At 38.4% G+C, this 25,533-nt stretch overlaps 2 protein-coding genes across 2 annotated transcripts in view; both read left to right on the top strand.

Moving 5' to 3' along the window:
- MAML2 (mastermind like transcriptional coactivator 2) overlaps positions 1 to 25,533 on the top strand; it is a 371,737-nt gene that overhangs the window by 43,378 nt on the left and 302,826 nt on the right. The gene's annotated exons all lie outside the window — the stretch shown is intronic.
- Positions 24,838 to 25,533, top strand: LOC108287119 (60S ribosomal protein L19-like). The gene is given in 2 exon segments (XM_037730207.1): positions 24,838 to 25,254; positions 25,256 to 25,533. Coding segments are annotated over 2 exon segments (594 nt in total). The 5' UTR covers positions 24,838 to 24,867; the 3' UTR covers positions 25,463 to 25,533.

Below are 25,533 nucleotides of genomic sequence, written 5' to 3'. Positions count from 1 at the left end.
AAATCCTTTGTACCAAAGGACTCATCCAGACCATAAGGCTAGTTATAATAAAAACTAATGAACATTTACTGAATGTTCATTGTGGGCTAAGAGTGGAGCTTAGCATTTTATATTTCATTCTCAAAATTGTCCAATGAGGTAACTATTTATTCTCATTGTACAGAAGAGGAAACTGAGGCATAGGAGTTTAGATAATGTGACCAAGATTCCAGAGTCAATAGCAGATCCAGGACCTAACTCCTAATTCCAAAGTTCGTGCTTTCAACTCAACACTGTGGTACCACCATCCTGGCCTTTACCTGGTTATCCTCAGCGCTGCTTTCCCTCCTCCTCAGTGTCTGAAGCCTCTGGGTTCATGAATCCTCTCTGAGGATGTCATGCGATACAGGGATCCTCCCTTTCTTCCAATAGCTTATCCTCCTTTTGCTGACTTCTCTTCCAGCTCTTTCCACTGTGCACACTGAAAACTCTTTTCCATAGTAAACAAACTTCCCCACACTCTCTGTCTCCAGACTCCAGCATGCTGCCTTTACCTCCAGGCCTTCAGGAAACCTGCTTCTCCTCTAAGAACACTTCTCACCTTTTACTTCTGTCAGGTAAAGATGGAGGAGTCATCTAGTGTACCTCAAAACAGAGTTAGAAAATGGTATCTACAATATCCTCTTTCCACACAGCTTCTCCCAAGCTCGCCCTCCTCCTGTGCAATGTGCACTGTCTAGTTTTATTGCCTTTAACATGTTTTGTCATCGCTGTCTGCCTATATCAGGTCATTTCCATCCTCTGACAGCTTGCCAAGGCTTCTCATCTTCCCAGCTCCTGACATCATCCTAGCAGATTTCAATATTCCTGAAGGAAAGACTTCAACACTTCAGCTATTTGTTTCATGACATCTCAGTTTCATTAGCATTCACATCAGCCCCACTGACAACTAATTCCCCTGGACTTACCTGTAACCTTTTCATCAACTCTGTCCTACCTATGAGAGCTCAAACTCAAGTATCATACTCTCTCTTATCCACTTCCACCTTCTCAATTTCCTCACTTTCCATAAGCCTCCTGCTCTTTTCTTACTAAAACCTTTTATAATCTCCACTGTCTGTTATTCTTCCCACCCCCTCTTAACTTTGGTTCCTGCTTTACCCAAACTAAATTTCATAGTTGGCCATGAAATTACTCTCACCAGTGCTTTCAGTTCCTGGACTTCCTTATCCCCTTTCACCATTATTTTGGTTTTGATTCCCCAGAAGTGGACTTTGAGGATTTGAGTACAGGCAGTCAGCTTGGGAGGTGATTCTGGGAAGTACATAAAAAGGCATGGGGAATTGAGACAGAAAAGGGAGGAAGCCACAGCAGGGTGTTAAGAAGCAGGGCACTGCTGTGGGCGAGCGCTGGATCTGCCCCTGAGCCCTTGGACAACTGTGATGAACATATCTCAAAGCAGCCCTCCCTCCAGAGGCACCGCAGCTAGGGTGCTCATCCACCAACATTCATGGGTCACTGGCTGCGGGCTGCTCCCAGGGGAACTTCTTCCTTAACAGCTTCTTGCCTTCCTTTTGACTGAGGGCAAGGCCTGCTCACACAGCTAGAGAAAAACCCTGAGGCGGAGAGTCTCAGCTGCTCCATTGAAGAAGCTGTCAGCATGCACAGGAAAGGTGAGTGTCCAGGAGGTCTGGGAGGGCACTGACAGCCTCTGCGACTTCATCCACCAGGCAGACCTCTCAGTCCTGCATCGATCCCAAGGGCTGCCTTCTGTGTGCCAACTGTATTGTGCTATTATGAATATATGGTTTCCGATCTTGGCAGGATCCATAAATGACATTTTATAATCTTTTAACTTGTTGCTCCTCTTTCATTTCCCTCAGGACTTACGATTACTGTCAGACAGACTGAGTTCACATTCGACCTCTACCACTCTGTGAATTTGGGTAGATACTGAACCCCTCTCTAAACCACACTTTCCTCTTCTATAAAAATCAGGACATTAATATCAACTTTGCTTTGTGTTGCAAACTGGTAAAATTATACATACATACACACATACACAAACACACACACACAAACACACACATATAAAAATGTATATAATACTTATTTAATATATAATATAGGTATAGATATGCAGCCTAGCACAATGCCTAACACACAGCAGAACTCATTAGCTCTTCGTTTCCTCAGTTATCTTCTCTTATATAACCCAGCATTCTTAGCAAATGGCCTTGTCTCATGTACTTCACAAAGAAAACTCCACAACTCAACTCAACCCCTACCAACAGAGAACACCTGCACCTATGTTCACATTTCCTGAGTCTCAGAGGAAAGAACGCTCTTCTGGTTCAAGGCTAACCTTCATCTTAGCCTATTTCTAGTTCTCCCAGAATTTACATCACTGATTACCAGCATCCTCCTACCAAACCTCAGCCATTCCATCCTCTCTGTTTCTCTGCAAAGAATTTTCTTGCATAATTCTAATCACTTGGCACATATGCTTTTCATTTTTACTTTAACCTAATCAGAATATCTAGCTCTCTGTTTGTTAATTGGAGCAATAGAAGACATCCTTACAGTATATAGCTGCAAAGATGGATGTCACTGTTGTAGAAAAGCTATGCTGCTTTTTTTATGCGGCATGATCATGCCGACTTGGGAGGAAAAAACTCAATTATTTATATTTCCGAAGTATAGTGAGTTTCTGGGAAGTTGGGGGGAATCAGAAGTGGAAGATGATAGGCTATAAATGATAGTTAAAAGATAAGGAAGGTTAGGAGGGGGGTAGATGCAGAATTTACTTTGATCCTGATTTCAACAAAGCAACTATAATAAAACAGTTTTTGAGTTGGTCTGGTAAATTTGAATTGGCTGTGTTTTATAGGATACCAAGGAATTGTTAAATTTTTAAGTACAATAATGACATTTTGGTTATATAGAGAAAATATATTTAGAGGCACGTACTAAGTAATTAGGGGTGAAATTATGTCTGGGGTTTGCTTTAAAATACTTTGACAGCAACAACAACATAGAGAATAAATCAAGTGTGACCAAATCTTGCCAGTTGTTGAATCTAGTTGATGGGTATATGGGGGATTATTTTACCATTCTCTTTAATTTGTGTGTGGTTGAAATTCTTTTATATTAACGCTTTTTGAAGAGAAATGGTCAGAAATATATCACTATGTTCTCTGCTTTGTTTTGTTTCTTTTTGAGGTGGAGTCTCGCTTTGTTGCCTAGGCTCCAGGCTGTAGTGCAGTGGTGCGACCTTGGCACACTGCAACCGCTGCCTCCTGGGATCAAGCAATTCTCCTGCCTCAGCCTCCTAAATAGCTGGGACTACAGGTGTGCATCACCATGCCCAGCTAATTTTTGTATTTTTAGTAAAGACAGTATCACCATGTTGGCCAGGCTGGTCTCAAACTCCTGACCTCAAGTGATCCGCCTGCTTCGGTTTCCCAAACTGCTGGGATTACAGATGTGAGCCACCATGTCTGACCTTACATTCTCTGTTTTAATTAAAGTCTCAAATAGTTAAAACTTTACATGGAACATTTTTGAATTAAATTTTAAATGGAAGATTATAAATAAAGATGTCTTTGAAACCTCACTCCAGAATTTTCATTTCCTCTGTCTTTCCGTTATCAGCTGGGGTCCCAGCCCAGCTGCAGCCTTTTCCAAACTCAAGTGGTCACTGAGGTCAATGATGCTCCTAAGCCAGACATGGCTGACCATACCTATGATGTGCGCAGGTGGATGGACAAGACTCATTACTTTTAGTTAGAGAAGAGCTTGAGAAATTTGGCTGGGCACCATAATAAGGATTCAATTCACGTGAAAATTCTACTGGAGACTAAATGACTGAACAAAGTATTTCTCCTCTTTTGTCTGTGTTTCTTCATCTATCAAGTGGATATGATATTGTTTTTCCTTAGCATTCAAGGTCCAGCTCAGATATCTAGGTATTTGCTTGGCCCTCAACCCAAAGAACTCTTTTTCCCTTTGCCTGTTAAGATGCAATACAATTAGCAAGACTTCTAATGCTAATCCTGTGTTCTTTAAACATTACTTGGAATTTAACAGTAGCATTCTTCTCTCTTCTTTTTATTTATTTATTTTATTATTTATTAGCTTTATTTTTGAAGACAGTTTTGCTCTTGTTGCCAGGCTGGAGTGCAATGACATGATCTCGGCTCACTGCAATCTCTGCCTCCCAGGTTCAAACAATTCTCCTGCCTCATCCTCCCGAGGAGCTGGGATTACAGGCGCACACCACCATGCCTGGCTAAGTTTTTGTATTTTTAGTAGAGATAGGGTTTCACCGTGTTGGTCAGGCTGATCTCAAACTCCTAACCTCAGACAATCCGCCCACCTTGCCCTCCCAAAGTGCTGGGATTACAGGTGTGAGTCACCATGCACAGCCTCACTTCCTATTTTAAATCTTGTCTTATACTTCACTGTGAACTTTTCCTCTGGAATTTAGGCACTTTAGGGTAGTATTTTTTCAACTTGTATTCCATGACCCATTATTTGCTCACAAAATCAAATTAGTGAGTTGCACCTAACATTTTTTTAAAAAGAAACAGGCCAGGTGTAATGGTATGTGCCTGTAGTCCCCACTATTTGGAGGCCAGGCAGGTGGATTCCTTGAGCCCAGTTCAAGGCCAGCCCGGGTAAGATAGCAAGACCCTATCTCTAGAAAGTTTAAAAAGAAAAGAAAACCTACTTTTAAAAATGGAATAGAATGGGAAAAAATGTGTGTGCTACATGCAGTAGTAGTAGCATTTGCTGAAACATTAGTTTCAATTGTGTGTGTGTGTGTGTATGTGTGTGTGTGTGTGTGTGTACTGGGTATGATGTAAAATGTATTCATTGCTGTGGGTTACAGAAAGAAAACTTTACAGCTACAGTTTTAGGGAGTATGAGGCCCATATAAATAAGGTTATGGATGAATGATTATCAATTTACTTTATTATGAGTATTGGAGCTACTGCTTTATTGTTTATTTTTAACACTGCCCTCAGGTACTACCATGGTATATGTATGTTCATGCAAGTGTGTTTGTGTGTGTGTGTGTGTGTGTGTGTGTGTGTGTGTGTGTGTGTTACAGCAGCAGAGCAGTAGTAATTTGATTGAACTACAATGTAGTTTAATACTCAGTTGGGATTTTATCAAATAACATGGCTACATATTTAAATTACTGTTGTGCTGCCAGAGTAAGTCATAACATAGCCTTCTGAGAGTCTTGGGATGAAACATTTCAGATGATAGGCATTTAGTTCTCATATCTTAGCTTTGAAGAGAACTGTTAGGCCTTCAGTAGAGTACCTTAGTGTGCTTCGAATTCTGTTTATAGTTCATCTCACTTCGGCGTGCAAGGGGCAGTTTTAAATGCACTTGGTGTGAATCTAGGCTTACAAATTAATTTGAAAAATGCTAGTTCATTCCTATATTTCTATATATAGTAAAGCATTTTAATACTGACCGTCTCTGTTTTTATTGAAAGTTTATTTGCCTGTGGTTTATTTTATTACTCTTTAAAGCTCTCTTAAAATATCAGTGTTTCCAGAAAAACTCTGACTATTGCAAAAGTGAATTAGTAATAGAAATTAAATACACATATTTCAGAGTTAATTTCAAACTAAATAGACTTTAATTCACCTGGTATTACTTCAGTTTTGGTGTTGTCTGACTGAAATTTAGCACAGGCAAGATCATTTGAAAATGTGCTTCTACACCTGGGAGAAATTCCTAAATATGCCTTTATATTGATGCTGTAGCCGTTTTACCAAAGTTAATCTTATTGGCCAAAGAGAACAAACTTAATTTGTATTCCAATATCTTACTTCCTTGTACATTTTCTTGATGGTTACATACATGGAACCTTGGAAACAGACAGCATGGGACCCCAAATCCCATGCTGCCACTTAACGGCTTGGTGACAGAGAACAATTTTCTTAGCCTCCCTGAGCCTCATTTTACTCATTTGTAAAATGAGAATAATAATCATGCTTATTTTATATTGTTGATAAATTGGGACAATGTGGAGGATAAAGCATGGTCCCTAGCATATTATAAGTGTTCAATAAATGTTATATCCTTGTTTATTCCAAAGGAGATTCTGTCCTTATCAAAATTATATGGGAACTATATAGGGTGAGAATTCTTTTTTTTTTTTTTTTTTTTGAGACGGAGTTTCACTCTTGTTACCCAGGCTGGAGTGCAATGGCGCCATCTCGGCTCACCGCAACCTCCGCTTCCTGGGTTCAGGCAATTCTCCTGCCTCAGCCTCCTGAGTAGCTGGGATTACAGGCATGCGCTACCATGCCCAGCTGATTTTTTGTATTTTTAGTAGAGACGGGGTTTCACCATGTGGACCAGGATGGTCTCGATCTCTTGACCTCGTGATCCACCCGCCTCAGCCTCCTAAAGTGCTGGGATTACAGGCGTGAGAGAATTCTTTACATGTGAAACATTTGCTTGCTATTCCACTAACTGTGAGCTTCTTGAGACTAGTGATCTTTGCTCTCTCTTTCCTTTGGAACTTCCTCCATTCCTGCTTGTAACAATTCATACAGAAGCTGCTTGTAGTAACATGTCAATCATTTAGCTACAACTGGTGAAAATGTGCAAATTTTCACAAAATGATTATCTGTTTCTTTTTCTTCTCCAAGTTCACCATGTGGTTTTGGCTTTATGGGTGACGACATCTTTAGAACTAATGAATGATGTGCATTTAAAAAAAATCAGTAAATGTTTTCTTACAAATGGGTTACCTTTGATATGAGAGCATTCTTGTTTCTAAAGGAGAGAAAATTCACAATCCCAGCTGTTTGCAATGTGTTTCTGGAGCCAGCATTGTTTGCAAAAGGAAAATATTTAATCTTGGCATTTTTCTAAGTTTCCTTTATGATGTGCTTGTTTCTGGGGGACAGAACTGCTTTGGGGCAAAGATAATTAAGAACGAACATATCAGTCTTCTGAAGAACGGTTTAAAAATAAAACCTAACTAATGCTGAAAATCATACTTAAAAATTCATTGGTCTCTCTCCAGAATAATTTCTGTACTTTGGGCATTCAGCGTTTATTTTCCAACTGCAATTGAATAGTCAGCTCTGGCCTGAATAGCCAAGGTTAAATAAAGGGCTAAGAATTATTTAACCAATCACTAGACTATTAGACTCTGGATGTTTGAGCCATTTAGAATTTGCTGGCTCTTTCTGTAGTTTTCTTCTCTGCCTCTCTGCTACATGTATAAAATCTTCAGTCCTTCAGTCTTTATATGAAACATTGACCAGTCTCTTCAGCCTCTGTGACTCTATTTCACTTTAACTTCCTTAGATTGGGCTACCACATGAAAATGGCATGCTATCAAAATGATTATTGTTCTGCATACTGTTTCTGTGGGCTCTTTGGCTGTGTCTAATTTTTTCAGCCTGACATTTTTGAGGGTCCCTACTGCTTGGGTCTTCAAGATTGATATTTTGCTATTGTTACTGTTGCTATTTCCTTTTAGTTTGCTGTGCTTTAAACTTTCTCTTTTTAGTAAAGTATTTGGTGTTTTTATAGTTATCTTAATGTTCATCAATAAAGTTGTATGATTTAACATGCTTTAGATGACCAAAAATGCAACCTTATGCCCTTACTCCCTTTTAGCCTATGAAAGATTGAGGAAAATTATTCACTCTGTTGGATGATTTCAAAGATATAACATAATGTTGTAAGATCTGATTACAGTGAATTTTTTTTCATATCTTAGTCTGCCACAGGCTCACACTTACATTGAATAAGTGGATTAAAATGCTCCAAATCTTTAGTGTCTCTAACAGTCTCAGTGAACTTGGCAGAAACTTTGATTAAGGATGCTTTCATAGTAACAATATAGATAGTTGGCACATTACAAGGGTAATACATCCGTTTTCATTAGTGATTCTTTCGAAAGGACACATGATTCCATGACTTTATAGCTGTTGTTTTAAAAATTATGTGTATGTCTAAGATGTGGATAACCTTTTCAAGCATAGTCAGTGTGACACATTTTTTACTTTCCATTTGAAAGACAGTACACTATTTGAAGACATCAAATGTAAAATAGAAAATCCATAAACAATGATCAACCCATACATCAGAGCTGCTTTTCTGTAACATGAATTGACCTACATATGCCTCTTTTGTGGTCTAGGGCTGCCTTCTGTGAGACAGCTAGACTTTGCTCCCTATTTCTCTCCTTGTTTTTGTATCCTAGTCTCATAAACTCACACTGTGCTGTTAAAAGAGCAGACTTACTCATGAATTTGCCTACCATAATGATAGCCACATAGCAATGCACTGAAAGGAAAAAAGGAACAGAAAAAGATTCTATTGTTGCTGTAAAGGAACAAGCTAGTCTTACAGTATTGCTGTGAATGACTAACCCAGCTAAATGAGTTTTGGACAACAGATATAAAAGGAAATTTCTACGTAGGAGAGACATGGTATTGTAGAACAATGGAAAGAGTGTGGCCTTTAGGTCCAGGGAGGCCTAAGTTTACATAACTGCTTGACTTTAATTAAATTTTAAGTTTGGGTGAGATGAATTAACTTCCTGACCTCAATTTCATCATGTACAAAATGGGATAATAGCATATACTCCATAGGATTGCTGTTACAATTAAATTAGAAGGAAAGTATCTGTAGCATTTAGTCTAGCATCCAAATACATAGTGAGCATTCAGTAGATAAAAATTCGTTTCCTTCCCTTCACAGAACTCTTTTTATGGAGTCTGCATATTCCTGCTATCCAAAGTGTTATTTTTAAGGCCTCATATAATGCTAAAATTTTATGATTCTGTGAGAAAGCCAATTTTTTTACTTTGGACCAATTCCATCATATGCTGCTATATTCAATAGTAAATATGATTACTAGAAGAGAAAGGAACTAACTTAGCTGAGTTCTATCCAAGGATGACAGCAGTAGTTACGTGCTACAAGGTAAAATGGTGTATGACGGTAACATGCAGGAGATCAGTTGTTACATGCATCTCCTTGTTTTTATATCCTAGTCTCATAAACTCACACTGTGCTGTTAAAAGAGCAGACTTACTCATGAATTTGCCTATCATAATGATAGCCATATAGCAATGCACTGAAAGGAATGAAGGAATAGAAAAAGATTCTATTGTTACTGTAAAGGAACAAGCTAGTCTTACAGTATTGCTGTGAATGACTAACCCAGCTAAATGAGGTTAGTCATTTAGTTGAGGCAGCTTTAGTACTCAGGTATTTCTAAAAATTTCTAAGAATAGCATGTTTCCTAATATATGGATGTGAAAATGGAGACTCATATGCTGCATAGATATGCTTGTGGAACACAGATCTATGGCAGCAGACAGACAGCCACCCCAGAGTCCAGCCACTCATATTGCAGAGGCTTGTATTGGGCCAAGGTGTTACATATCCAGGAGATGAGGATCATAATAGCAAGTGACTGTGCTCTACAACCACAGACACACTCATATCTTCCAAGAGACCATGGTTGGCAGAGTATTCTCTGAATAAAAACGTGATGTGTGCATATGTGTGCACGCACACACACATGTCCCTTTGTGTGCATATGCAGTATCACACAAATACACAAAAGAGGAATAAGGCAAGTATAAATTTTTTGTTTGTGTTTTGTTTGTTTGTTTTTGAGACAGTGTCTCGTTCTATTGCCAGGCACCAGGCTGGAGTGTAGTGGCACGATCTGGGCTCACTGCAACCTCTGCCTCTGGGGTTCAGGCAGTTTTTCTGCCTCAGCCTCCTGAATAACTGGGATTACAGGCACACGCCACCACGCCCAGCTAATCTTTGTATTTTTTAGTAGAGTCGGGGTTTCACCATCTTGGCTAGGATGGTCTCGATCTCTTGACCTCGTGATTCGCCCGCCTTGGCCTCCCAAAGTGCTGGGGTTACAGGCATGAGCCACCACGCCCAGCCAGCAAGTATAAATTTTATCTCTTCCAAGAAGGATATGAAGAAGCTTCTGTAAAATAATACCAATAAAAGAGAAAATATAATCTCTAAAATGAGAAGAGAAGAATATGCTAAAAGCAGAGCATTATGTCACATGAACTAAGATTTAACACACCCGCATGTTACTTTTCCTAAAACCTCAACAATATAGAATATAACTAAGAAGCAGGGAGGAAGAAACAAAAGGTTTATGAAGGCTAGGTGCAGTGGATCACGCCTGCAATCTCAACACTTTGGGAGGCCAAGGCAGGGTGAATCACCTGAGGTCAGGGGGTTTGAGACTAGCCTGGACAACATGGTGTAACCCTGTCTCTACTAAATATACAAAAATTAGCCAGTTGTGGTGACATGCACCTGTAGTCCCAGCTCCTCAGGAGGCTGAGGCAGGAGAATTGCTTGAACCTGGGAAGCGGAGATTGCAGTGAGTTGAGATTGCACCATTGCACTCTAGCCTGAACAGCAACAGTGAAACAACATCTCACTCACACACACACACACAAAGAGGCTTGTCAATGGGGAAAAGATTCCCTGTTTAATAAATGGTGTTCGTAAAACTGGCTAGCTATGTGCAGAAAGCTGTAACTGGACCCCTTCCTGACACCTTACACTAAAATTAACTCCAGATAGATTAAAGAGTTAAACACAAGACCTAACACCATAAAAACCCTAGAAGAAAACCTAGGCAGTACCATTCAGGACATAGGCATAGGCAAGGACTTCATGCCAAAAACACCAAAAGCATTGGCAACAAAAGCCAAAATAGACAAATGGGACCTAATTAAACTCCAGAGCTTCTGCACAGCAAAAGAAACAATCATTAGAGTGAACCAGCAACCAACAGATGGGAAAAAATTTTTGCAATCTACCCATCTGACAAAGGGCTAATACCCAGGATCTACGAAGAGCTAAAGCAGATTTACAAGAAAAAAACAAACAAACCCATTCAGAAGTGGGGGAAGGATATGAACAGACACTTTTCAAAAGAAAACATTTTTGAGGCTAACAAACATATGAAAAAATACTCAACATCACTGGTCATTAGAGAAATGCAAGTCAAAACCACATGAGATATCTCATGCCAGTTAGAATGGCGATCATTAAAAAATCTGGAGACAACAGATGCTGGAGAGGTGTGGAGAAATAGGAACACTTTTACACTGTTATGGGAGTGTAAATTAGTTCAACCATTGTGGAAGACAGTGTGGTGATTCCTCAAGGACCTAGAAATAGAAATTCCATATGACCCTGCAATCCCATTACTGGGTATATACCTGAAGGATTAAAATCATTCTATTATAAGGACACATGCACATGTATGTTCACTGTGGCACTGTTCATAATAGCAAAGACCTGGACCCAACCCAAATGCCCATCAATAATAGACTGGATAAAAAAATGTGGCACATATACACCACAGAATACTATGCAGCCATAAAAAAGGATGAATTCATGTCCTTTGTAGGGATATGGATGAATCTGGAAACCATCATTCTCAGCAAACTGACACAAGAACAGAAAACCAAACACCGCATGTTCTCACTCATAGGCGGGTTTTGAACAATGAGAACACATGGACACAGGGAGGGGAACATCACACACTGAGGTCTGTTGGGGGCTGGGGAGCTAGGGGAGGGACAGTGGAAGGTGGGGAGGTTGAGGAGGCATAACATTGGGAGAAATGCCCAATGTAGGTGACGGGCAGACGGAGGCAGCAAACCACCATGGCATGTGTGTACCTATGCAACAATCCTGCAAGAACTACACATGTTCCCCAGAACTTAAAGTACAATAAAAAAAAAAGAGGCTTGTAAAAAACTAATACAGATGTTATATGGTTCTAAGAAAACCCCTTAATTATATTTTCAAGTCCTATTTACCTAAGTTTTTTTTCAAGTTTTATTGCCTTTCAGAGTCACCTCTGTAGAGTATAATGTTACATACAGAAAGTGACAAACCTGGTAAGATGAAGGAATCAGAAAAATTCTAAAAGCAAAGTAAAAGAAAACAGCATAGGCAATAGCCGAAGCCTATGGCACATAGCATTATATATAGAGTGACCTTTGGGAACTTCACCACTTTATAAAACAGTGCCATAATTACTGTTAATAATGGTGATGCCGAGTTATACAGGCATGAGTTGGATCATGGTGAAGACAGTTTTTAAGAACCTAGGCAGTGAATAATACTATTTCATGAAGGTTTTCGTTGCAATTTTTGAAAGTAAGAAAAACTGGTATTTCAAAGGTAAATATCAAATATCTTAAAATTTACTTTCGTGAAACTGTATCTCATTAGGATTTGTAAGGATTTATAATGCATTTGTGGATAAAAGAGGTAGAGTGTGGTTCTGGCAATGTGGAGCACAACAGATCTTGAAATCTTGATTATCTCACCAGTCAGTTTGGCTACTCAGTGCTTCTGAGCTAGCCCGTCAATTGACGGTCCATGGGAATGAATTATGCTAATTTTCAGTCTCATAGAAGGAGCAGTATAGAAGCAACACAGTTATTTTAGCAGCAGCACTAACATTAGTAGTAACAGCAGCATCAATTACTATTTAATGAGCCACATTCTCCCCACCGTCTCTTTTAAGCCACCAGGGTACCATTTTGTGCAGTAGAGTGATAAATCAAGTGGTCTCTACTGGGTTGAAAGAGTAACTGTATCTCCGTTAGAGTTCAGATTATTACCTGGGAGTGAGAGAAACTTTGGGGAGAATGAAGACCATTAAGTGCCCCCAGGGTGTAAGATATTGCCAAAAGTACCAACATTTCCACATTATTCTATAGGACAAAATAGGCACTAGCCATTAAGAAGAAATTGTCCAAATACTCAATGTTCATTCTCTGCCAGTGGCTGACAAAGAAATAAAAATACAGTGCTTATAATTTTCAGAAAAGCGAGAGAGATTAGAGGATCTCTAAGGCCTTTTCAAACTGATATTTCTTGATTGTAATGATAAATTTAGTTGAGGTTTATGCCCAGTCCCTTCCAAACATTTTAAGTAGTGTGACATTAAAAAGTAGACATTAGGTCATCAAAAGACCTCAAATTGATTTTTTTTTAAAAAAAGAGAGAACGTCCTGCCCCTTTGAATGTATGATGTGTATACCCAGTTCACTGAGAATGTTAGGCAAACCAATAAACACATGATGCCAAATGAAAGACATACTCTAAAAATAAATGTAGTCACATTACCCTATTCTACCTATACTTCATATTGCACAAATCCCCTTAATACTGTCACAGATTTGCTAGGTTTATCAATTTTTATTCATTTAAATAAATACCCAGAGTAAGATGTTTAATGAGTATAAACATCATTTTCTTTTCTTAAATTAGGTGCCTCTAGACTTCTCAAGGAATCAACTTACAAAAGTTATATTTATATAGTTGCATTAAAAATCTGGACTCTATTTCAAATCCATCAGCAATTACAGGTCACTCATTCATTCATGAGTTATACGGGATTCCACAAACATTTATGAAGTGCCTACAAAGATTCTAAGCACTGTTTAAGTATAAGGATCTGTTCTTTGACATTAAGAGTCTGCCTATTGTAGTTAAATTTGTAATCCTGCTAATTATATAAAAGTGCAGTTATCCTCGAAGCCTAATAGACTGAAGAGTTAAATAAAAGTGATGTTACTTAGACTTTGCATAGAATTCAAAGATTTAACTAAAAAACTGTGGTCTAAACACGAGAGTCTTTTCCCAGTCATGTTTTTAGAAAGCCAAGTTTCAGGTAGAACTAAATGCTTTGATGTCCCTCCAAGCCTTTTTCTATGATTCTGCCATTACATGACTGAAGTACTAAAATTTAACATAGTTCTCAAAGATGTTTAGAAAATGAAACAGGCTTTACATATATCGTGGTCACCTTTCCCCCATCCCCATGACAGCTTTCTGTCCCTAAGTGCATTGCAATAGCCATGTAGTTGGAAAAATACAAAATTAATTATCAGAGCACTCACATTAAAAATTCAACATGTGCTGGCTTGGCTTATTAGTAGGAAAATTATATTTTTACCCTTATATATGTGATTCTGTGTTTAGGTATCATCATTCCATAATTAATTTAATATATAGTAAAAAAAACCTTTTGAGTTTTGCCATACTTCTGAAAATAATTAAAATTAATTTAAATGTATAATATACAAGTGTTTGAATGCCACATGTTTACCAGCTCTATACCTTAATTTAAATTCACATTGGAGGCTAATGAAGAGTCAGAGTTAATATTACATGAATAATAATTGTATTACGATTTGTTGCTTGGCAGTTTGATTTTCATTGTACTGGTCATTTGGAAAATGTGCTTATCTGTTTTATGCCTTGTTCTAGATTGTAGCCAATTAACATAATCTGGAAAACAAGCAGATATTCAGCTTCAAGTAACAGTTACCCTGATCATGTGAAACAAATATTGTACATTTGCTCTGATGTCTAATTTTTTCCCATTTCTGTTCCTTTCCTTTTTTTTTTTGCCATCAACTATTTCCATATATTGAACAATAGAATATTTCCTGTGGTTTTTCAGGTGGTTTCCAGGATTTGTTATTCAGAGTTATAATACCTAGTGTAATTATTTCAGTAACATGGTAAAAGTGTATCAGGATACCATTTCGCTTACTCTCAGAGTTTATGCAGGGCCATTTTGGGATTCAGCATCTCCGTTCTACTGCACAAAATTGCAAGCAACGTGTATTTAATGCTTCAGCAGATAAGCCCTTCCTTTTATGCACTAAGAGTTAGTATTAAAATGAAGGATTGGTATTTCTTAACTTTTTAGCCATTGAAACTTTTAACATGGGATCAAGCAACAGAATGTAGCAGAAGTGTATTATGATGGTGAGAACATTGAAAGATAATGTTGATGCTTGATTCTTTCATTTAATAAGGTGCCTTCGTATGTAATGATTCTGTTGTGTAGTTCAATTACTGTAAAACAATCTACTTACACTAAATTGTCCATCAGGACCATTATAATTCCATATGTTTTGATTCTCAAATAAATATTGTATTTAACAATTCTACTCTTAATTTTTTAGAACTGAAGACAAGACAAAATTAAAATAGGTATTTCTGTAATGCATTTATGTGAAATTAAATTTTCTTAGTTTATTTTTGCTTTAGAGTGCCAGTTATAGTCAAAGTACCACTGGCAAGACACTGGCCATTAGTAACGCATCAAACTTTAAGCCTTGCTTTACTTTAAAAAAGTTATCCCATACAAAGATCGAAGTAGACATACGCATTCACATAATCCTCTGTACATCATCCAGAGGCGTTTTGTCAGATGAATTTCCCCCAAAGGGCCTCTTAGTTAGCATCAGCTTCTCTTTGGGACATATATATTTCTGACTGTGGTCATTTGTTAAGGAAAAATTTAGCAGACGTTATTAATCAAATACTTTTAACAGAGCTATTGCTTTTCACTTTCTCCCATGATGTAATGCTCTTAAAACAACAGGTTTTCTGGGGTCCTCTTTATGCAACTATCTGATGATTCATTCTTGTAAGCTCAGTTAACATCTTTTATCTTCCCATCTGATAAGTGCTAGCTGCTGATTTTGTTGCTCAGTATCTCCATTTATATCAATTTATTTTCATCTCTAGAGCAGCATATCAGTCTGCTCTCTTGTGAATATATTGTTACTTTTTTCTGGCACTGGAATATACAACTATCCATGACAGCAAAATGGGGGGCCACATTGAGATCAGTGGCTGACAGGCTGACCATGTAAATATAAGTTTAAATTGCTTAGTTCCATCTTAGAATGGTTTAATGAATTTCTGTCGCAGAAATTGGTTATAAAAAACACAGGTTAGATGAAAAAGCTTACAGAGAAAAAAAATTATCTTTCATCCTCTCCACATACACATTTTTCCTGAGACTATGTCACGTGTCTACTCATTTTGTATACATTGGGGAATTGGCATAGTAATTTGTTCAACAAACATTAATTAGCAGCTTACTTTGTGACTGATCTGTAATAAAAATGATAAAAAGAATGATAATAGCTAGAATTTATTGAATACTTGCTATATGCAAGATTCTAGGCCCTTGTTATATACTGATTATAACAATTTAAGGAATTAAATCTATTTTTCTCCTAGTGGAATTCCTTTTCTCTTTTTTTTTTTTTTTTTTCAGTGTTTCAGTTCCGGGATATAAGTGCAGGATGTGCAGGTTTGTACGTAGGTAAATGTGCCATGGTGGTTTGCTGCACAGATCAACCCACCACCTAGGTATTAAACCCAACATCCATTAGCTATTCTTCCTGGTGCTCTCCCTCCCCCTGCTCCCTCCGACAGGCCCCACTGTGTGTTGTTCCCCGCTATGTGTTCATGTGTTCTCATCATTCAGCTCCCACTTGTAAATGAGAATATGCTTGGTGTTTGGTTTTCTGTTCCTGCATTAGTTTGCTGAGGGTAACAGCTTCCAGCTCCACCCATGTCCTTGCAAAGGAAATGATCTTATTCCTTTATATGGCTGTACAGTATTCCGTGGTGTATATGTACCACATTTTCTTTATCCAGTCTATCATTGATGGGCATTTGGGTTGATTCCCTGTCTTTGATATTGTGAATAGCGCTGCAATGAACATGTTCATGCATGTATATTTACAATAGAATGATCTATATTCCTTTGGGTATATGCCCAGTAACGGGATTGCTGGGTCAAATGTTATTTCTGCTTCTAGATCTTTGAGAAATTGCCACACTCTTTTCCACAATGGTTGAACTAATTTACATTCCCACCAACAGTGTAAAAGCATTCCTTTTTCTTTGCAACCTCACCAGCATCTGTTATTTCTTGACTTTTTAGTAACAGCCATTCTGACTGGCATGAGATGGTATCTCACTGTGGTTCTGATTTGCATTTCTCTAATGATCAGTGATGTTGAACTTTTTCATATGTTTGTTGGCTGAATGAATGTCTTCTTTTGAGGAGTGTATGTTCATGTCCTTTGCCTACATTTAATGGGCTTGTTTGTTTTTTCCTGTAAATGTAAGTTCCTTGTAGACTCTGGATATTAGATCTTTGTCAGATAGACAGATGACAAAAATTGTCTTCCATTCTGTGGGTTGTCTGTTCACTCTGATGAGAGTTTCTTTTGCTGTGCAGAAAGAAGCTTTTTAGTTTACTTAGATCTCATTTGTCAATTTTTGCTTTTGGTGTTTTTGTCATGAAATATTTGCCTGTGCCTATATCCTGAGTGGTATTGCCTAGATTTTTTTCTAAGGTTTTTATAGTTTGGGATTTTACACTTAATTCTTTAATCCAGCTTGAGTTAATTTTTGTGTAAGGTTGAAGGAAGGGGTCTAGTTTCAATTTTCTGCACATGGCTAGCCAGTTCATAGGATTCATATCCTAAGTAAGGGAACAAGCACGAAGGCAAATATTTGTAATAGGTGCTACAATAGAAATATGAGTAGGGGTGGTTTGATGTAATTTGTTAAGAGAAGGGAGTCATGTCAAAATGTTGGTTTTCATGGTTTGAATACTCACTTAATCCTGATTTAGTAGCTGTGTGACTTTGGACAAGTTCCTTAACCTTTCTGTGTGGCTCAGTATCTTCATTTGTGAAATGGATCTTATCAGGGCAAGAGATATGGTTGCATAGACTATGCATTGCACCACTGCATCTAGCCATATACAGCACAATTCAACAATCAATGATGGATAGGTAGTGATGAGGACTAACACATAAAGACTTTTTTGTGTTTGAGACGGAGCCTCTGTAGCCAGGCCAGAGTGCAGTGGCGTGATCTCGGCTCACTGCAATGTCTGCTTCCCAGGTTCAAGAGATTCTCCCACCTCAGCCTCCTGAGTAGCTGGGACTACAGTTGTGTGCCACCATGCCTAGCTAATTTTTGTATTTTTAGTAGAGACGAGGTTTCACTATGTTGGCCAGGATGTTCTCCATCTCTTGACCTCATGATCTGCCCACCTCGGCCTCCCAAGTGCTTGGATTACAGGTGTTAGCCACCATGCCCAGCCAAAGCATTTTTAAAGTGGTTAGAATGTCTAGCACATTACAGGTTCTGAGTAAATATTATTATTATAGAATGATGAGTTATAGTAAGTGAAGAGATTAATTCTTCATGGAAGAGGAATATTCATGGAGATTTTGTAAGAAATATAATACATTGATCCAAATTTATGTTTTTCTTTGATCAATTCTACAACTGTGGGTGCTAATATTCCTGAAAAACTCATGCTGTGTTACTAGCAGAGTTCTGGTCTTACATAGCAGGAGCTCAGAAACTATTGTAAGCCAAACTAAATGGTGTCACAGGTACTTTAGTGCCATCAGACTGATGTTGACACCTCAAAGCCCAGTGTTGCAATCATAAAGAAGAATTGAAGATTTACTGTTAGGTTTCCAAATCTCATTGTGTTCCTCTTCTAATTCTTTAAATTGTAGGCCCCAGATACATTTCTCACATGTTTAAATAGCTTATGAATTCAGTGTTGCGAACCAATGAGAAAAAACTTGTTAACTTGGAAAGATGAAACCATTAAAAGAAGCAAAAGCAATGGGAGAAAAGCAGGCTAAATAAAGATGGTGGTAAGTTTGATAAGGACTGTGTGTTGTTAGAGGCATTAGGAGAAAAAATATCCTAGTGGAAGTGTTTATTGGGCATTCGAAAATATAGGCCTGCACCTCTGGAGAGGATTCATATTCAGGAGCAGTGATTTTGAAACCACACTTATGTTTTTGAGGAAGAAATCTGTGGGAATGGAAGATCTTACTAAATAGGCAAATTGAAAGTAGTACACATCAAGAAATGGCTACATTTTGAGTGAATGAGTGAAGAAATGACTTACCTTCAGCCAGCTGGCAAGGGAGAAAGGAGTTTTAAGAATGGAAGTGATATTATATAGTCTCAAATGCATCAGAGAGATGTAAGAGGATGAAAACTGAAAGAAAAGTTCGATAAAAGAATGTAGTTGATTGTCTAGAGGGCAAAATGACAAGTACTTTCAGTAAAGTTTTGAAAAAGGAAGACAATTGGGATTAGGAGATGAGGAAGTGGAGATAACTTATATATGGTATATAGAAGAAAGTCATCTGTCAGAAGAAAGCTAGAGATCAAAATCTCAAATTTTTGTTTTCTTGGTTATAATAACTACATTTATAAAGCAGAGGTAAATAAGCAAGTAGAGAGGAAGAGGTTGAAAATGGGAAAGATAGCAGGGGTGAATCACTAGCATATAATAGCTCAATGTGGAATGATCAGTGACCCCTGTGAATCCATCTGGACTTCAGAACATAGAGGACAAATGTTGGTAGGTCTAGTGGGTTCATGACTCAATATGTTTCTCTTCTAACTCTTCAAATTGTAGGCCTCAGATACATTTCTTACATGTTTAAACATTTATCCAGCTAGATACTTCAACTAATAAATTTTTAATTCAGGCTGGGCGTGGTGGCTCACGCCTATAATCCCAGCATTTTGGGAGGCTAAGACAGGCGGATTACCTGAGGTTGGATGTTCAAGACCAGCCTGAACAACATGGAGAAAACCCATCTCTACTAAAAATACAAAATTAGCCAGGTGTGGTGGCACATGCCTGTGATCTCAGTTACTCAGGAGGCTGAGGCAGAAGAATAACTTGAACCTGGGAGGCGGGGGTTGCCGTGAGCTGAGATTGTGCCATTGCACTTCAGCCTGGGCAACAAGAGCAAAACTCCGCCTCAAAAAAAAAATAATAATAAAGAAAGAAATTTTTAGTTCTTCAAGGGAAAAAGGAATGATTCATTACTGTTTATTTTTGCTTTTGGAGAAAAAGATTGGAGCACATAGTCTGCATTTTATTTTTGTTGGTATAATGGCATCTCATGGTTTCTTGATATTCTTGTATTTCCCAAGGCAAGTGTTCTAATAAGAGTTATAGAAAACAGTATTAAGCTCACACATCTAAAAAAAAATGTGCTAAAGAATGAATCCCCTTACTTAATTTCTGGTTTATAAACTAATATGAGATTAAAATAGACAACGAGAACTGTGATTGCATTTTTGGTGTCGACAGCAAGGTGTGTAGAGGGTACAAAGTTTAACAGGTCTGCAGTGAACAAAGAAAAGCCCCACAACTTGACAGTGAACATCACTTTAGTTTATGGCTTATTTGGTTTTAAATTTTATAAATGATCAAAAGTTAATGTTTCTGGATTACACAATCTTTCATTCCCCCTTGTTGATGGATTGGTTCCTGCTTTCCTGAGTTTTTAATGGAAACAATTATATAAGAAACTATCTCCCTTGTTTCTATTCCCTGGCATCATAGATGGAAAAATACAGCAGTTAGTTGAATTGTCTGCTAGAAAGTGGCCTTTAAAGGAAAATATAAGTGGAAGGAAATTTGCAAGTGTATACTTTAAGGTTGAAATGAAAAGGGGAGGGGAGAAGGAGGAGCATGACTGAGGTCACATTCCAATTTTTGAAGATTATTTACTAATTTTCATGACGGAAGTTATGGCTACCTCTGAAATGTACAATTTTTTGAGGTCATTTAAGCTTGCATTATAAAATTCAACATGATTAGAGATTGCAGGAAAATCATGTCTGACCTTGGATATATTGTCAAAACAGAATTTTCTGTCTAATTTGAATCAAGAAACCTCACTTTTTCCTGTGCAATTGAAGTGAGGATTTCTGGCAAAAAGTATGTCTTCTAATCTAACATGGAGAGATAATTTAAACAGCTTTAAGATAAAACAAAAAAAAATTCAAAAAATTGCTGCAGACTTCAATTCTGCCTTGATTTTGAAGACCTGAAAAGGGGACCTCAGTATACGTTGTTCTACCCAGTAGCTATATTCTTGAAAAGTTGTATCTGAAACCAAGTTCCTTGCTGAAAAATAATTAAAATCCACTCAAATTGCTTGAGCTAAAAGAATTCTATTTTGACTCTTCTTTTGCAATGAAGAATGCCTTCATAACGATCATGCCAAAAACATACATTGAGTCTTTTTTTTCAAGTTCTGGTTTATTTGTGATGGTAGTTTGTTTGCTCAGTAGATCAGTAGGTCTTTTTAATTTTGTTTTTTCTTGTTTTTTGTTTTGTTTTGAGACAGTTCTTGCTCTGCCACCCAGGCTGGAGTACAGTGGCACAATCACAGCTCACTGTAGCTTCAACCTCCCTGGCTCATGTGATCCTCCCACCTCTGTGTCCTGGGTAGCTGGGATTACAGGTGCACGCTGCCGCATCCAGCTAATTTTCTATTTTTTGTAGACATAGGGTTTTGCCATGTTGCCCATACTGATCTTAAACTGGTGATCCCTCTACTTATTGCAAAACTTACTGATATCCCAAAAAATCAAAGGTGTATTTTAATATTTCTCTAAAACAGGGTTGCTAATTCAGCTGATAAACATAGGGGAAAACTATTAACTCCTTTTCCCTCAGTCAGTGGCTCCCACTGCCCTGCCCAGACTCCAGGGATTTCTGGGCAGATGCCACTGTGGGCTACCCTAGCCAGCCTTTTGCAGTCCCATTCCTGCTTGCTTCCTCACACCTCCCCAGCCAGAACAGACCCGGACCCCAACAGAAATATTCACCACTAGCAGCAATACTAGCAGTCTCTTGGACAGATGCTTAGTGATCCATCCACCACCTGCCACCAGACCCCACTTCCCTTCCATCAGTGGCTATCCTCTGTTGACTCTTCCCTGGAATCACCTTCACATGGTGATTTGTGGGAACTACAGCTCCCACCATGTTCTTCCGGGTAGTTAAATATTTTGAATATTACTCCCACATATATACTTTTTGTGATAATCATGTTGACTGTTCAGTCTTTTGATACATTTTAAATGAAAATTCTTAAGTACACATGATTTGAAAAGTTGCAAATAATGGATTAATTTGTATTTTAATATTACTGGTGCTGAATGTACTCTGTACATTGGAACTATTGGTCCAAGTTTTATTATAAGTTCATTCATCTGAGAGTTAAATTGATATATGTTGTTCTTACTTTGTATCAAAGATATGCAAAGTACTTGAGGTACAGAAGTAAAGATGAAGTAACTACCCCTCTGGGAGCTTATAGCTTAAAATAGGATATATATGAGATAAATGAGAAAGGTTTATACCACAGAATAACGTTATGTAAATCAATTTAAGCAAATAATAAATAACACCAGAGGGAAAGGACTTTTAGCAACTACTTATCATTATGTCCCAATATAATGTTCCAGTTCATGTTGCAAATAGGGCAGCACCCTGGCTATTGTGTGGTAATCTGTAAGTAATAAAATAGCTATGGGGTGAGGCAGTGAGTCTTTCCCCTTAGGGAGGGTTTGAGCCCAGACCCACTTGACCATCTTATCACAAATCTTGCTGATGTTCTAAGATCCCTTTCAACTACAAATTTTCATGCTTCTATAGAATCATCCCTGACCTCAGGAAAAAGATACAAAAATGGAACAAACCAAACAGAATAGTAAAACATGAAATAAGAAAAAATTGAATTTGACATTGTATAAATCAGGAGAAAGAAAGTTCATTAACAGTTTCAAGATCCCTGGGTTTTCATGAAACATGAAATAAGAAATGAATTTCACATTGTACAGATCAGGAGAAAGAAAGTTCATTAACAGTTTCAAGATCCCTAGGTTTTCACCCAGCAGGAAACAAATTACCATGAGTTAAGGTAGGGGAAATTACTGGCAATTCATTGCCGCCTTTTAAAGACTTATTTTAAAAAATGAGTAAATAATTTTAGACTATTACCCCCTTTCCATGAGAGATACAAGGCTAGTTAAACTGCCATACATATTAATTTTTCTGTTTTCATTCTGCTCCACCTACCAACTACACAGTGTCTGCTTTCCCAAATTAGTTTGAAAGCCAATGACCTGTGTTTGAACTGGGTGAAATAGCATAGCAGTTCACACCTGGAATAAAAGAATGATTGTATGTGAGTCCGTTAATGACTGTGTACAGCTATATCTCTATATGGATCTATGTATAAATATATTTTATACATGCCAGATTCATTTAGACTTGAATTGACCCCATGGTAAAGCAGCAGGAATAATTTTTTTTTTTTTGATAAAGCACTCACTCAAATAGAGAACTGAGCTCTTGCAGTTACCATTTAATCTATGACTTCTTTTTGAGAGGCAGAAAAACTCCATTATAAAATGCTCAGTTCACCCAGGGACACAGATACACTGTGGGTTATAACACACCCTCATCTGCATGGTGAGGCACATGAGTCAGCTGCTCTTCTCTCAGAAGGGTGGCTTTAAAGCTCCACAGTCATGCATGCTGCCTATTTCAGATTGTCCAAACCTGTAGGTTAGTAAGGACACAGGTAAGCCATAGGTATGACATGTTCATAAAAAGAAAAATATACTTTAATGCAAAACCTATCAGGAGAGTGAAGAGTGTCAAATTTACTGAGGACCAGAGAGACCTAGATTCAATACCATAATCCTTGGCTAATCTCTGAGAAGCTTGTTGGTCACTTTCTTTCTCCTTCCCTTACTCTTCTTTTATCTTCCTTTACATATTGCACAGTGCCTTATAGTTTACAAGACATAGAATACTTCCTTTGTTCTTCTGTATACTTAATGTAAGAATGAGCAAAAGGTCCTCATAAGGACAGCCTGTGAGTTCATGCAGTGCACACTGCAAATGACCACCCCAGCAATGGGAAGACAGCCCTAACATTGCTTCTCTCCCTATAATGAAAATATTATTCATCATCAGCTTTAAAATGGATCTTCTCACTCTGTGCACTCTCCTTGGTAACCTCCCATAAACCCAGGATTTTAAGGCAGTGGTTCTGAAGGTATGCTCTTTTCTCCTGTGCTCTAAGCCTACATACCCAACTGCATAATGGCCTTCCACTTGAATGACACATAGTCATGTGAATTTCAGTGTCCTAAACTGAAGTTTCAACTCCAAGTCTGTTTTTTTCTCTTGTAGTCTTCATGTCAGTGAATCACAGTCTTTTATCCTAACCAGAAATAATCGATTTCTCATGGATTCTTCCCTCATTCACTTTTCAGTTCTATAATCACCCAATTCCTACGTTGTTTGCTTCTTAAATATCTCTTCTAGTCCTTCCTTCTCCTTTATACCTACTGCCACAATGTTAGCTCCTTCAGATCTCACATTTTCTCACTTTTACTGCTATAGAAATACTCCCAGCAGTTATCCTGCCTCTAGGCGAATTCCTTCCAAAATGCAGCTGCCAGTGATCTTTGTAAAATGCTTTTATAATAAAGTTCAAACTCATTAGCAAAGCACACAAAGACCTTTGTGATGTGGGATTGCTGAATTAAACTACTGGCAGCCCTAGAAAGGCAAAGTGTATTTGATGCCCCTGTGCTGTTCCCTCAGCCCAGAAAGCCCTTCCAGTTTCTTTTTAACAAACCCCTATTCATCTTTCACTACTCAGTGAATCATAAGTAATCTCATTAGGAAAGCCTTTGTGATCTACCTCCTCCCCAATTTGCCAGCTTGAGTTTGCTTCACCCCTTCATAATACTCAATCGATTATAATGTCTTATCATAATCCATCATAGCACTTCACACAATGAACTCTAATGTGTGATTTGTTAGGACGTCTGCCTTTCTACATTGTAAGCTCCTTAAGGGTAGTAACCAGTTCTGATAGGCTTAGGGCAGTGACCACCAACAGAAAAAGTACTTGGTAAATGTCTAATACAATGTGTTTTACTTTTTCCAGAGCACGAGGGATGCATGAAAGAGATTAATATACTCCACATGGGAAGTTATTACCCAGGCTTAGCAAAAGGTCAGGTTTATATAAAGTAGCGTTCCTTTTTTTTCCCCCTTAGTAAGACATTAAAAAAAGAAACCGCGAGCTCTTTCCTTTTGCTGCTGCGGCCGCAGCCATGAGTATGCTCGGGCTTCAGAAGAGGCTCGCCTCTAGTGTCCTCCGCTGTGGCAAGAAGAAGGTCTGGTTGGACCCGAATGAGACCAATGAAATTGCCAATGCTAACTCGCGTCAGCAGATCCGTAAGCTGATCAAAGATGGGCTGATCATCCGCAAGCCTGTGACGGTCCATTCCCTGGCTCGCTGCCGGAAAAACACCTTGGCCCGCCGGAAGGGCAGGCACATGGGCATAGGTAAGCGTAAGGGTACAGCCAATGCCCGAATGCCAGAGAAGGTCACGTGGATGAGGAGAATAAGGATTCTGCGCCGGCTGCTCAGAAGATACCGGGAATCTAAGAAAATTGATCGCCACATGTATCACAGCCTGTACCTGAAGGCGAAGTTCCGGGAATGTGTTCAAAAACAAGCGGATTCTCATGGAACACATCCACAAGCTGAAGGCAGACAAGGCCCGCAAGAAGCTCCTGGCTGACCAGGCTGAGGCCCGCAGGTCTAAGACCAAGGAAGCACGAAAGCGCCGTGAAGAGCGTCTCCAGGCCAAAAAGGAGGAGATCATCAAGACTTTGTCCAAGGAGGAAGATACCAAGAAATAAAATCTCCCCCTTTGTCTGTACATACTGGCCTCCGTGATTACATAGATCAGCCATTAAAATAAAACCAGCCT

The sequence above is a fragment of the Cebus imitator genome, unplaced genomic scaffold, assembly GCF_001604975.1.
Source record: "Cebus imitator isolate Cc_AM_T3 unplaced genomic scaffold, Cebus_imitator-1.0 Scaffold336, whole genome shotgun sequence".
NCBI lineage: Eukaryota > Metazoa > Chordata > Mammalia > Primates > Cebidae > Cebus > Cebus imitator.
This window is presented reverse-complemented; position numbering and strand designations above follow the sequence as displayed.